General features: G+C 56.1%; 1 protein-coding gene and 1 long non-coding RNA gene across 3 annotated transcripts; one reads left to right on the forward strand and one right to left on the reverse strand.

Annotated features, from left to right (window-relative positions):
* Positions 1 to 1436: 1436 nt before the first annotated feature.
* On the reverse strand, positions 1437 to 2760 carry LOC136164735 (uncharacterized). Its single transcript, XR_010662401.1, has 3 exons — positions 2646 to 2760; positions 1855 to 1910; positions 1437 to 1721 (listed from the first exon to the last, which is right to left on the reverse strand). It is a non-coding gene; the product is annotated as an uncharacterized lncRNA (long non-coding RNA).
* A 647-nt stretch (positions 2761 to 3407) lies between these two features.
* On the forward strand, positions 3408 to 11044 carry FHL3 (four and a half LIM domains 3). 2 transcript variants are annotated; one of them, XM_065916073.1, is made up of 6 exons: positions 3408 to 3583; positions 8383 to 8613; positions 8702 to 8876; positions 9694 to 9863; positions 9981 to 10167; positions 10302 to 11044. In XM_065916073.1, the coding sequence occupies exons 2-6, from the start codon at positions 8458 to 8460 to the stop codon at positions 10454 to 10456; spliced, it is 843 nt and encodes a 280-aa protein (XP_065772145.1). In that variant the 5' UTR covers positions 3408 to 3583; positions 8383 to 8457; the 3' UTR covers positions 10457 to 11044. The 2 variants fall into 2 exon arrangements, with proteins under 2 accessions (XP_065772145.1, XP_065772151.1); XM_065916079.1 differs by having other exon boundaries at positions 8440 to 8613.
* The last annotated feature ends 3048 nt before the right edge of the window (positions 11045 to 14092 follow it).

Consider the following 14092-nt stretch of genomic DNA (forward strand, 5'->3'; position numbering starts at 1 on the left):
CACCCTCTGCACCCACAGACCCATTGCAAGGCTTGAGGTCATGAGGAAGGTGTTTCTGGGCAATCTGAAAGAGGGTATCTGCTCAGATAAGAGGCCTGCAGAGGCTGCAGGCAGTCCAGCGGGCAAGAATGAGCAATACAGCAGAGAAGGAAGGGAGTTTTCTCACTAGGGGGGAGGAGGGCTTGTGGTTACAAGCATCAGAGAATGATTCAGCAGCCAGAGGAAACCACGAGAGGCCTGCCAGTCACCAGGCACCCAGGGCCTCCTTTTGTAAACTCTTTCAAGGTGAGAGAACAGCTGGGAGACACTGAATAAGCCGCCCTCTATCCCAGAATAAGGAAGGTGGGGACCTCTAGGGTTGGGGGGAGGGACAACCAGATCCCACTCACCCAAGGCCAGTTGGCGTAGCCAGCGTTCAGGGTCTGCTTCCAGCCCCAGCTCAGACACACCTGTTCCTGGGAGGAGGGGTGGGGGATGGGGAAGACTGATAGGAAACAGGAACAGGGAGTCCATGAGGCTGATCCCTAGACCTCCCTGGGGCATATCCACCTGTGTCAAGGGAAATTAGAGCAAGCAGGGAAATGTGAGCCTGCTGGCAATGGAGAGGGGAAAGGATACAGGCCTGCTCTACACCAGTCTTCCTCCCTTAGGCTGGGCCAAGTCAAAAATCTCCTAACTTTCCAGGGCTTCCAGATTCCAAGAAGCAGAATCTTACCACTTGACAAGGAAAGAGAGTGTTGGGGGAGTTGGGGGGTGACTGGGGGTAGGCAGGGGGTTGAGGGTATGTCCCTCATGTTGAATAACTACTGTGTGTTCTCACCCATTCCTCACAATTATGCGATGAGACTGGGAGTCCACCACTCTGAACAGATGAGAGTTGGAGGGTTCAAGAGGTTAAATGACTACAGAGGCTATAGAGCCTAATGATTAAGCTAGCTCCCTTTGTTTGGCTGGGTTTTTTGTTTGTTTGTTTGTTTTTTGTTTTTTGGGGCATAAAGAGCTTTGACATTTGATTGTCTGGCTTTGAATCCAGGCTTTGCTGTTATTAGCTGTGTTACCCTTGGCAGGTTACTTACTCTCTCTGTGCCTCCATGTTCTCATCCTTAAAGATAAAATTACATATTTCACAAAGTTGTTGGATAGTCAAGTGCATTAATATATGTAAAATGCTTAGGCGGGGACTGGTGCAAAGTAAGAACTCAGAAAATACTGACTCTTATTCAGACTGCTCATCAGAGATTCAAACTGAGTAAAACCAGAGACCCCAAATCACTTTGCTGTACAAGCAAAAAGTAATGCAACATTGTAAATCATTTATTGTTGTTCAGTAGCTCAGTCAAGTCAGACTCTTTGACTCTTTGCAACCCCATGGACTGCAGCATGCCAGGCCCCCTGTCCTTCACCATCCCCCAAAGTTTGCTCAAACTTTGTCCATCAAGTCAATGATGCCATCCAACCATCTCATCCTCTGTCATCCCCTTCTCCTCCTGGCTTCAATCTTTCCCAGCATCAGGGTCTTTTCTAATGAGTCAGTTCTTCGCATCAGGTGGCCAAACTATTGGAGCTTCAGCATCAGTCCTTCCAAAGAATATTCAGGGCTGATTTCTTTTACGGTTGACTGGTTTGATCTCCTTGCAGTCCAAGTGAATCTCAAGAGTCTTCTCCAACACCATGATTCAAAAGCATCAATTCTTCAGCGCTCAGCCTTCTTTATGGTCCAACTTCAATTAAAAAGAAAAAAGACCCACAACGCTACCTTTGACCTAGCACCTTCCTTATTCACTCATAACCACTTCATTTCTGAAGGCTGCTCACTTTTACCTTCCCCTCAACCCAGAGCAAACCCTTTTTTACCATCTCCTCCAACCAGGCAGTCTTCCCTCTATTCGCCAGGGCTGAGTCTCCTATACCTGCAAGGCAAATTCCAAAGTCTGGACTGGCTACTCCCTCCCTGGACTCCAGGTAGTACGTGCCTGTGGACCAATCTGCAGCTTGGGGGGTCCAAACAGAGGCAGTGTCTGTGATTCATTCATTCCTCAGATATTTGTTGAGTGCTAAACATTGGAGTAGATACTGGGAATGCTGTGGTGAACCAGAATAATGCAGTCCCTGCGCACAGAGTAGGTGTCAGAACAACAATAATTAATAAGCCATTAGTTAATCTTGAAAGGAAACGTGGCCTCAAGGGTGACTTGGGACCAGGAAGGCAGATACGTGACTCAGAAGTGGGAGAGCAGGGTGCTCGGGAGCACCAGTTTGGGAGGGAATGAGTCTCTGAGTGTTTGGCCGGACCAAGGCTGGGGGGGATGGGAGCGCCTCTGTGGGCACCCGAATTTTTACTCTAGACCCTGAGGTTATTTCCAGGGTTGGTTTGTTGTCTCCTGTTTTGCAAACAGCGCGGCAGAGCCTCCTCCTCCCTCCCCTCCCCTTCAGATGGAGGCTATTTATTCCTAGTGACAAGCCTGAGGATCCCAGGGGGGGTGGCCTCAAGGACCTGGAGGGGCCTGTGTCCCTGGCAGGCGCCAGTGCTCCCTCCCAGGCAGGGCACGGGGAGGAAGTCAGAAGGTTGGGAACTGCAGAGGTCGGGGAGAAGGACTTCCCTCCACCGCCCCTTGCAAGCGCCCATCCATGCACACTCCTCATACCCCTTCTTGAGAAGCTCCAAAGTCACGGGGCCTAGGATATGAGTCTCCCCTGGGCCTCAAAGGTCAAAACTATTCCTGGGCACTGTGGAGACCAAGGGAGGTCCTCTGCTCCACGATGAGCTGGAGAGGAGGCGGCGGTTACTTCTGTTTTCGCCACTTCGGAGTTGTGAAATAAAGCCCTTTGAAGGTCAAGGCCCTAGAGAGGGGGTCCTTACTTCATTCGTTTCCAGGGAACACCTTGGTTCCCACTGACAGCAGGGTAAACACCACCCCCTCCTCCAGGATGGCCTAAGTCTTCTTTTACAAATTCGGGCTGAGTGTGATCCCTGGGGGTAAACTGGGAGGGGGCGGGAACACGAAGTGGACACGAAGGAGGACTCTCTCTCGGTCCCCAAATGGACCTTGGTCTGCTGCCTCCGGGTATCCCTTGCCTGAGATTGAATACAGCTAGCCGCTGGGGGCGGCGGGGGGAAAGGAGATGAGGGGGGAGGGAAGGGACATGGGGGAAAGGGAGGGAGGCCAGCAAAAGCTGAAGGGAGGGGACTGGGGCGGGGTCCTGGAGGCCCTGGAAGGTTGGGAGAGCCAGGTTAGGCCGAGCGGGCTGGGGCCGGCTCCAGTCTAAAAGGGAGGTGGGGGCGGGGTTTGGCCCCCAGCCTCCGGGACGCGGGCCGGGGGCGGGGTCCGCACCCCGCGGGGGCAGGGGCGGCCGGGGGCGGGGTCCGGGCGGGGCGGGCCCCCGCGCTCACTTCCTCGGGGAGGGATTGGGGCCGCGCTCCCACTCGCCCACACAGTCCGTGTGCCGCCGGCAGAGTCGCCGGCTGCTCGCTCGGCCCCGGCTCGGCCCGCTGGTTGGAGCCGCCGAGGGACGCGGCCCCGGCTGCCCACCTTCCCGCCCCCGCGAGTGAGCGCCGCGCCCCGCTCCCGCCGCCCGCTTCGAGGTGAGCTCCCCGCCGAACCTGGCTCCCCATCCCCGCTCTCTGCCCCCGCCCTCGGGCGGGAGGGGAGAGATGGTCAGCCGGGGGTTAAAGGTAGCCGCAGCCCCCGCCCTCTGCCCCGGGGCCCCGCCTGGGTCCGGCCGCGGGCGCCGGGAACACGCTGGGCTCGCCGGTGGCGCGCGGACGCCGAGCCCCGGGGGCGCCCCCCGGACCGCACCGCCCCGGGCCGCCTGGCCGGGGCGGGGGCTGCTACGCGAGTTAGGCGGGGGAGGGGTCCAAGTTTGAAATGGAAAAGCGAGAATCGAGAGAGAGGATGAGAGAAACCGGCTTCCAGAAAGTCCGGTGGGAGCAGGAGACCGAGACTGGACAGGAGCGGCGGCGAGCTTAGACCGGAGGGTGCAGAGATACCCGAAACAGGGACAGAGACCGGGGCGTAGGTCACCAGGAGGCAGACCCGAGGCTTTGGGACGGACCCAGGGTTTGAGAGCGGAGCACTTTAGGAAAAAAGCATGCAGTGACCCCAGACTTGCTGTCGGCCCGGTCTAGGGTCTTGGAGGATTCCGCGCAAATGAAGGACCCCGGAGCTTAAACTTCATTAGTCTTGTGGTCATGCAGCCTCAGAGAAACCTAGAGAGACATCCAGAGACTGGAGGCAGAGACACTCAGACATACAGAGATGCTAAGAGATAGAGAAGGGCCGTAGGTAAGAACCGAGACATTCCATCCTTTGGAGATACTGAGATGCCAAGACTTGAGCGGAGGTAGAAATCCACAGAGGCTGAAGTTGGGAGATGGCCGGTCAGAGATACAAACAAGAGAGATACAGACACGAAACATACAGACAGCTGCTGAAGTACAGACACAGACGTCCGGAGTGGAGCAGAGTTAGATGCCGAGAGACAGATGTCAGGGAGGGACGGTGACAGTTTCCAAGACAGACCCCGAGGGACTCAGGCCCCGAAAGATTGGGAGGGGAGGACATGGGGAAACAGAACTAGGGGGGCAGCGGACCTGAGACAGTAAGGCATCAAGAAGGAGCCTCACACACTGGTGGAGACAGCCCCAACTTATTTTTAAACTCCAATCTTGGACGCTCTGCTTCAGCCCTGGGGGACCTGGGGTGAATGAACTGTTCCTCTTCTGTCCCTAGAGCAGCTGCTGGATCCTGCTTCCCACCAACCCCCCCCCCCCCTTCTCCCAAACTGCTCTGACTCCCAGGCCCCATGGTGGAGGGAGAGGGGGGAGAAGAGAGTGAAGAGTTTGGGGTTGATGCCTGGTAGCAAGGATGAAGTGGGGGGAGTTTAATTTCTCCCCTCAAGTGCCCTGTCAACTCCTGAAAACTGGGGGAGGAGGGATCAGTTCTGATTGTGAGTCACAGCTGTGGGACCTGGCCTGGGTCCTCCTGGACAGTGGGGGGTAGAGGGGGGCAAAGGGGTTGAGCGGTTGGCATGGGTACTTGGAAAGACTTCTGGATGTCTTCCAGTCTCAGGGCTGGCAGCTGGGGAGAAGAGCCAGGCTCTTGTACAAGTGACACCACCCAGCATCTCCTGTCCCCCTGCTCTTAAATGTTGACCACCCCCTCCCCCACCGTTTCTAGGGAAATCAGAAAAGGCTCCCGGCTGGGAGGCAGGGGACCTGGGCTCTCTGATACCTGAGTGATTTGGGGCATGCTTCTGCCTTATCCCTGGCCTCTGTACTCAGCTGTAAAGTGAGGGTGATACCCAATCCTGCCTGCCTTATGTGTGATCTGATAGATGGTAGGGGCTTCCCTGTGACTCAGCCATAAAGAATCCGCCTGTAATGTGGGAGCTGCAGGAGATATGGGTTCAAACCTGGGGTCGGGAAGATCCCCTTGAGAAGGGAATGGCAAACCACTCCAGTATTCTTGCCTGGAGAATCCCATGGACAGAGGAGCCTGGCAGGCTACTGTACATAAGGATGCAAAGAGTCAGACACGACTGAAATGACTTAGTGTGTATGCGTAGATGGTGGGTGGGCTTTGTGAGAGGCAAAACTACATGCAGGCATGTATACCTGCACACCCATGTTGGAGCTTTCAGAGTTATGCTCACTGAAGTCAGACTTGCCCCCACTGGTCTCAGTGAGCCCCGAAGCCTGGGCCTCCTCAGTTTCCCCAGCAGAACTAGGGGGTTCCCTTTTAGTTCTCTCTCTGGGCCCACCCTGAGAAGGTCAAGGTCAAGGCCCAGCCGGGCCCCCTGACCCAGGCCTGGCTGAGAAACTGTAGTCTAACCCCACTTTGAGTAAGGGGCTAATAATATCAATAAAAACAGTAAGAACTACCATTTACTGACTACTTAGTATCTCCCAGATGCTTTCCAGGTACCATCACGTTTATTTTGTTTTCATCACATCAAAGTCTGGCAACAACCCTAGGAGGTAGGAGGTAGTATTAGATGGGAAAACAAGCTGAGGGAGCTTAAGTGACTTGCTCGAAATCACGTAAGTTTATATTTCACAGTTCAGGCCTTTCCATACCACATGCTGCAGCCATTTAACCAGCCATTCTGAGATGCAGGTTTGCGGGGAGGCGTGTCAGATGTGTGTGTCTGAGTCAGGTGTAGGGGTGTCTGTGTGTTGGTGGGGGCAGCGGCTGAGCGCCATCTGGCACACTGAGGAGTCTCCCCCGCAAACCCCTCCCAGCCATGGAGGAATACAAGATGGGCTCCCTTTAGCTCCCCAACCCTGCCAGGGAAAGGGGGCAGGGGGATGGGCAGAAAAAGGGCAGAGACAGGTGGGCCTTGAGAGTGCCCTTCACTCTGTCCTCATCGGAGCCCAGCTGGACAGACCAGGGGACCAGGGGATTCTGGGAGAGAAGCCGACGCCACGCCCATACCCTATTTGGGGTGCCCCTGTCTCAGAGTGGTGACTGCCTCCCAGGGGCGGACCTAGGACTAGTCTGGGCCTGGGAAGGTGGCTGCCAGGGGCCAAGCCAGGAAGGAAGGGGAGGCCCAGGGCTCTCCTGGAGCGATGCATGGCCACTCTCCACCTGTGCGGCCCCCGGCTGCCCAGTGGCCGACAGCCCAGGCAACCCTCAGATGTTGGGCCGGAAGAAACCCAGGCCTGAATGGTGGGGAGTGGACTCCCCCTCCAGCAAAGCCCCCAGCCCAGGAGTCGCCAACCTGAAGACCCCAGCCCCTGGTGTCTCCTGGCCTGGAGTGTGAACTGAGTGTCCTCCCGTGAAAGGAGCTCGAGCCACCCTTCAGAAGAGCCAGGCCCTCCAGGCTGGGGCATCCGCTGGTGCCTGGAGTCTGAGTAACGCTTGTTGCTAGAATTTTCTGCTGGGGGTGGCTGAGAAAAGGAGGGCTTTTCCTTCAACTTGAGCCAGGCCAGGCTCTGGGGACTGCCAGTTCCTGGGGTCTAATGGGGGGTGGGGGTGGGTCCCTTTTTGCTGCTCAGACTCATCTGCATCTGTGAGAAGATCCCCTTCCCAGGGTCCTGGTGGTTCCTCTCCACCCAGGATCCCAGTCCTCAGAGAGCGGGCTTCTTGATGGAGGAGGCTGGGGTGGGGAGCTCTGAATTTGGGCTCAAGATGGGAACCAGGGGCAGCAGAAGGGACCCGGAACCCCACTTCCTAACCCTCCCTACTCCCCAAGCTCCTGCTGCAGAGGCAGCTGTGTGGATGACCTCATCCCACAAACATGCTTTGTTCCTGAGAAAATGGAAAGTGTCTGAGGTTTGGTGGGGGGCTGGGTGTCTGCAGCAGCAGCTCTCCGTGCTCCCCCTTGCCTGACTGCCCACCCTAGAGGGGGCCCAACTGGAGAGTAAATGTCTTCAGTGGCTCCTACTCGCTCACCCTTCACTCCCCCCAGCCCCAGACCCTTAGAAAAGCTGGAGAGAGGCTGTCTTCTCCCAGAGGCAGGGGGAAGGAAATAATGACCCAGGGGATGGAAAGACTCTGGGGCTCTGCCAGGAGTGATGCCCAGCAGGAGAGAGGGCAGAGGGCACACTGCATCATCGCCTGTTCCCCTCTCTGTCCCCAAGCATCTCGTTTCCCTTTTTTTCCTCCCCTGTTGCTGGCAAAGCCTGACAGCTGGCCATCTGTGCTGTCACAGCTGCGGCAGATGTTGCAGGCCAAGGCTGCCCAGGCTCATGTGGCCAAAGATGCAGAGGGAAGTGGTGTGGGGTGAGGGCAGAGGGTCCAGCTGGGGAAGCTTGACTGTGACCAGCTTGCAGGATTTCCTTCCTGGTTAAACCTGGGCTGAGCCTCTGAAGTCCTTGTTGTTGGATTCTCCTGGGAAGGGAGGCCCAATGTTATTTCTCCCATCAGCCTCCTCCACCTCTACCATTCACTGGCCCAGCATCCTTCTTAACACTCTGCTGTTTCCTGAATGGGGTTGAGGCAGGGAGAGGGGGGTGGTGCAAATAGCCCCACAGTCATCCCAAAGCGCCTCACTCCAGGCCTCTGGCTATGTCCCTTCCTGGGAGTCAGGAGACGGTGAGAGTACTGTTCAGAGGGGAGAGAGTGGGGTGCCTCCTTGCCCCTGCTCTTACACCCTCCTGGAGACAGTAAAGACAGTGGAGGCTAAACTCAGGCTAACTGTAGGGGCAGGAAATGAGTCACTGACCCAGGAAAAGCCCCCTCCCCCCAGTTCTGCCAGGGCCCAGATAAGAAAAGAACTTCTGCTTCCTGATTTTTTCCTGACCCCCCTCACCCCCAACGTTAAATACAGAAATAAACATGCAGGACTCTTGTGTTCCCAGAAGCACCCAATCCCCATCACCATCTGCTCTGACCTGGCATTTCCTATGCCCAGTCTCTTGTTTTTTTTTTTTTAATGCAGTGTGGCTAAGCCACAGCCCCTGGGGGTGACCACTGCCCCACCGTGTGCCCCTCGCAGGGCTCACTCACAGCCACCATGAGCGAAGCCTTTGACTGTGCCAAATGCAGCGAGTCCCTATATGGGCGCAAATACATCCAGACAGACGATGGCCCCTACTGCGTGCCCTGCTACGACAACACCTTCGCCAACACGTGTGCCGAGTGCCAGCAGCTGATCGGGCACGACTCACGGGTAAGAACTGGACCACGCAGGGCAGGGAGTGGGTGGAGGCTGGCAGGAGGGGGCAAATGTGCCAGTACCCTTGCCGCGCTCCCCCCAGGAGCTGTTCTACGAAGACCGCCACTTCCACGAGGGCTGCTTCCGCTGCTGCCGCTGCCAGCGCTCCTTAGCCGACGAGCCCTTCACCTGCCAAGACAACGAGCTGCTCTGTAATGACTGCTACTGCAGTGCCTTCTCCTCGCAGTGCTCTGCCTGCGGGGAGACCGTCATGCCCGGTATGTTCCCAGGGGCTCACTGTGCGTGGGACTGGCATGCCTGGCATCTACGTAGGATCCGTGCATGTGCATGGGACTGGCATGCCTGTCTGATACATACAGGGAGGCTTGATAAAGACCTGCCCGTGCCACACGTTCCTGGAAATTGTGTGCAGGATCTGTTGTGCCTGTTTGCTCTGGAGCTTAGCACGTGCAGGGACTGACACGCGTGATACACACCTGGAGGCTTAACACGTTTGGCACACGTAGGGTACTGAGACTGTCAGTGTTTGTTGCATTGGGGCTTGTTGTGTGCAAAGACAGAAAAGACAGATACATAGGACCTAACACGTATGGTGACCTGCATGACTGATAGAATGTGACGATTTAGAACACATGGATATTGGCACGATGAGGATATGTCAGGGCTTCCTGTGTACTGAATCTGGCATGTCCAAGACATTGGACTCACTTGCCTCGTAGATGGGGGTCTTTGTGTGTGTGCTCACACTATCATATCTGGTGTATAAGGGCTTGCTTAGCATATACTGAGTCATCGCACCCATCACCTAGAGGCCTGGTAGTAGCTGAGGTCGTCATATTCTGGGACAGGTGGGGACTTCACTTAGGCCAAACCCTCAGGTCATGTGCTCAGCCAGCATGTCTGGTGTTGGGGGAAAATTAGCATGTGCAACATACGAGGTGGGGACCCCAATGAAAATGCATGGACACCACCTTCAAGGCTGCGGGAGCAGCAGGGACCCTCCTGGAGGGTAGCAGAGGGTGGCACTCAGGAGCTTGGGACACAGCCTCTGAGTGGGACCCCTGTTCCCCGCAGGGTCCCGGAAGTTGGAGTACGGAGGCCAGACGTGGCATGAGCACTGCTTCCTCTGCAGCGGCTGTGAGCAGCCACTGGGCTCCCGTTCCTTCGTGCCCGACAAGGGTGCCCACTACTGCGTGCCCTGCTATGAGAACAAGTTTGCTCCTCGCTGTGCCCGCTGCAGCAAGGTGGGGGCGGGGCGTGGCACTCCACTGCACTCAGGGGAGGGGGTGAGCAAAGCTCTGTTGCAGGGTGGAAATCCCCACGCCCCCCCCTCCCCCGGCTGATAGAGGCTGCCCCCACAGACACTGACGCAGGGTGGCGTGACATACCGTGACCAGCCCTGGCATCGAGAATGCCTGGTCTGCACTGGGTGCCAGACGCCCCTGGCAGGGCAGCAGTTCACCTCCCGAGAGGACGATCCCTACTGTGTGACCTGTTTCGGAGAACTCTTTGCACCCAAGTGCAGCAGCTGCAAGCGCCCCATCACAGGTGGGTCAGAGGGTCCAAAGACTGAGTGGGTCGGGGGTAGACTGGGGTGGGAGGATGGGGAACCTGGTCTCCGTGAGGCCAAGGGACAAGACCCACCCTCCAGATGGCAGCACTAATCCTCAGCCTCCCTCCAGGACTCGGCGGAGGCAAGTATGTGTCCTTCGAAGACCGCCACTGGCATCACAGCTGCTTCTCCTGCGCCCGCTGCTCCACCTCCCTGGTGGGTCAGGGCTTCGTGCCGGACGGAGACCAAGTGCTCTGCCAGGGCTGCAGCCAGGCTGGGCCCTGAGCCAGGGCTCCCGGACTAAGGCTCCTTCTCCAGACCGCCTCTGGGACCCAGCCTCTCCCCAATCTGGGGCTCCCCTTGGGCTCCAGGATTCAGCCTCCCCACTCCAGCGTCCTCAATCTGGTACTTCCTGACCCAGGGCCCCCAAACCTGGGCTCTCCCGGAGCCTTCATCATCATTCAAATCCACTCCCCAAACCTGAACTCCAGAACTCTCTCCTCCCCGCTTCAGGTCGGGCTTGTTTCCCAGACCAAGCCCTTTCCCCAAATCAGGGCTCTGGGACCCAATCCCCCTTCAATCTAGACTTGTCTCCAAAGACTTTAGGTCTCCTATGGGTGCCTGAGAGGTCCTCAAAAGTCGAACATACTGAGGCTTGACGCTCCCCACCCCTGTCCCACCGGGATCCCCAAGGATGGGGCTGTCTGGGCAGCACTGGTTAGGGGGTCCTCGGGTACAGGTTTTTGCCCATCCCGTGTTGTGAGTGTTTTCTGTTTTCATTTCAGCTCCATTTTGCCCAGAGATGGGCAGAGGGGTGGGTTTGGCTCGCCCCCCTCTTTCAGATTCTGCAATAAAGCAGTATGAGAAAGTGAAGGCCTCTGTTTGGCTGGGGGTTGGGGGAGCAGGCGGAGGTGGGTGGAGGGGCAAGGAAGGGTCCTTGGCACCCAGGGACTCGGAGGCTCGTCCCACCTCCTCCCTGCAGGGCAGGAGGAAGCTTCCAGGCGGGGTGGGAAACCTCTCCCGAGAAAGGGGATCCCCGCCGCTGCTACCGTCCGTCTTTGGCTTAGTCGGCCTCCCTTCCACCTCCCCCGCTTTCTGGCAAAGGACTTTTTCCTCCGGTGAGGAAGGGAGGGATTTAGGGAGGTTGCGGATCGGAGCCTGGGCGGGGGCGGCTGGTGTTGGCTTCCCCGTCAGGTACAAGTCTCTCCCGTCCCTTAATAACCACCCGCCCCGAACCCCACGAAGCATCCAATGCGAATCCCCAGTCTGGGCCCAGACCCTCAGCCCCCTTCCCCCTCTTCCCTAGGATTAGCGGAGGCGGCCCGGGATCCGCTCGCGGCCGCACGTTTTTTGCCAAAAAAGGCAAGGATGCAGCTGCACGCGCCGCGGGAACATCTGGATCCGATTCCCGGCATGAATGGGTCATGGCCCCGCCCCACCGTGATTCAAGGGCGGGGGCGGGAATAAGCCCGGGGGTGGGGGGGCTGTCCCCCAAAATGAGGCGATGGGGCGGAGCGCTGCTCCCCTCTCCCGGCGTCCGACGCCCCTGCCCCTGCGCTCTCGGCGGCCTGCGGTGTGGGCTCCGCGGTCTAGACTGGCGGAGCCGGACTCGTGCGCCCTGGCGGCCGGCGCGGGCTGAGCCACTGACGTCCCGCCCGCGGCCTCCCCTGGGTGGGGGCCCCCCGGCCGGGCGGGCGAACCTTCGGCGCCCAGTGGAGGAGGGGCCCTCCGGGCCGGCAGAACCGCGTGATTATATGTATCTGAAATGAAATCCTCCCCGAAATTCTATGGGGCGGGCGTTTTTCCGTTTCACAGAGGTGGAGACTCTACTTGTCAAGTTCCCGAAATAGGTAGATCCGGGGTTCTACTCCTTTCCACACTGCCTTCCCGGCCCAATCTGAATCCTCAACTTTGACATTTTCAACAAACCTTGATGAATGCCCACCACGTGTGCTTATCATTAATGATTGCATGTTGACATTTTCGCCTCTTTCTTCCACCAGCCTCTGAGGGTTGGATTCACGCCTGCCTTGCTCACCCCTCCACACTCAGCCTCGGGCACTTAACTACATGTTCAAAAAAGAACTTACCGAGGAAGAGTAGTCCAAGCATAGGAAATAGCTAATGCAAAGACCTGGAGGCCTGAAAAAACATATGGTGTATTTTGAGGAAGCAGCAAGTAATTTCATTTGGAGGAAGTGCCGAAAGACTAAAACAGTAGGCAGCAGCCAGGTCATGAAACGCCGAAAGCCAAGTGAAACAGACCTCACCCTGTGGGTAAACCAGGCAGTGGAAATCTTTAAGCAGGGGCGAGAGATGATCACTTCGCTGCATAGTGAATAATGGATTGGAGGGGTAAGATGAGTAGGCTGGGGAGGAGGCTGGTGCAGGGGTGCAGGCAGGAGATAATGGAACAGGTGGCAGCTGGAGTGGAAAAGACAGGACTTGGTGACCGGTCTGGAGGAATGAGGAAGGAGAAGGTTTCAGGGGAAGGAAGGCATCAGGTGAATGGTGCTCAGGTGACCTAAGAGGAAAGAGATGTGCAAGTACAATAATGGATCATTGATTTCAAGATAAACATTTTTCAGATTTATGACCTCAGAAACCAGATGCAACCATATAATCAACCATGTGACGTAGCTAAATTGAAAAAAAAATTTTTTTTTCTTTCTTTCTTAATGGACCATAAAACAATGCTGGGGTTAACACTTGATAGTGTCTCATATGTGTTGAAACATGGTGAATCCGAAACCTTTACCCTCCCACGCCCACCCCTCAAAAGATACACACACTGAGTCTGCAATCCAGAAGAGGAACTTCTTACCTCTCTCCCAGAGGTGCAGGAAAAATTTCTGGGGATTTGTTGTGTCTGGGGGTCCTATCCCTAAGTTGGAGGTCTTGCTTAAATTTTTAGACACTAGCAGCAGGCAACCACTCACCTACTTTCTATCTGTATAGATATGCCATCTGAACACACACTAATGTGATTTTCTTTCCGTGTCTGCCTTCTTTCACATAACATGATGCTTTCATGGTTCATCCGTATTGTAATATTCCTTCATTGCTGAATGATGTTCCATTGTATGGATACATCATATGTGGTCTGTATATTTGCCAGTCAATGACTTTGGGGGCTGCAGCTTTGTTGATAACCAGTAGTGCTGCTCTGAATGTCTGCACATATGGACATAGGTTTTCATTTCTCCCCTAGATGTGGGCATGTAGAGTTGTTTCTTTTTTTTTTCTCCAGTTATATAGTATTTTACTGCTTGAATGCACTATATTTTATTTAACCAGTCCCTTGGGTTTCCCAGATGGCACTAGTGGTAAAGAACCTGTCTGCCAATGCAAGAGAAATAAGAGATGTGGGTTTGATCCCTGGATGGGGAAGACCCCCTGGAGGAGGAGATGGAGACTCACTCCAGTATTCTTGCCTGGAGAAACCCTTGGACAGAGGAGCCTGGCGGGTTATGGTCCATACGGTCGCAAGGAGTCGAACATGACTGCAGCGACTTAGCATGCACGCAGCACTGCTGATAGACAATATCAAAACAAAGGAAGGGAAGGAGAAAGAAAAGAAGAAAGGAAAGGAAAAAACCCGCGATCATCCTCATTTTACTGAGGGAAAAACGTTGTCACAGGTCACACTGAGCTGGAGACTCAAGTTCCGATTCTCCAGCTCCCATCCGTGCTCCTCAGTTACTCAGTCCAGCCTGGCCGCACAGCTAGGGAAGTCCCCGCAAGCCAGGTCAGATTTCTTACCGCCAGGCTGTTGGAGTTCTGTGTGCCCCCTAGAGGCACCTGCAAAGCGTTCGGTATCGCGCCACACACCCTCGGCCGGCAGGGGGCCCTGCAGCCGTCTCCATAGCACGGACTGGGTCTCTAGCGGTGCTCACTTTCCCTCGGGTCCCCGAGGAACTT

The sequence above is a fragment of the Muntiacus reevesi genome, chromosome 1 (assembly GCF_963930625.1).
Source record: "Muntiacus reevesi chromosome 1, mMunRee1.1, whole genome shotgun sequence".
NCBI lineage: Eukaryota > Metazoa > Chordata > Mammalia > Artiodactyla > Cervidae > Muntiacus > Muntiacus reevesi.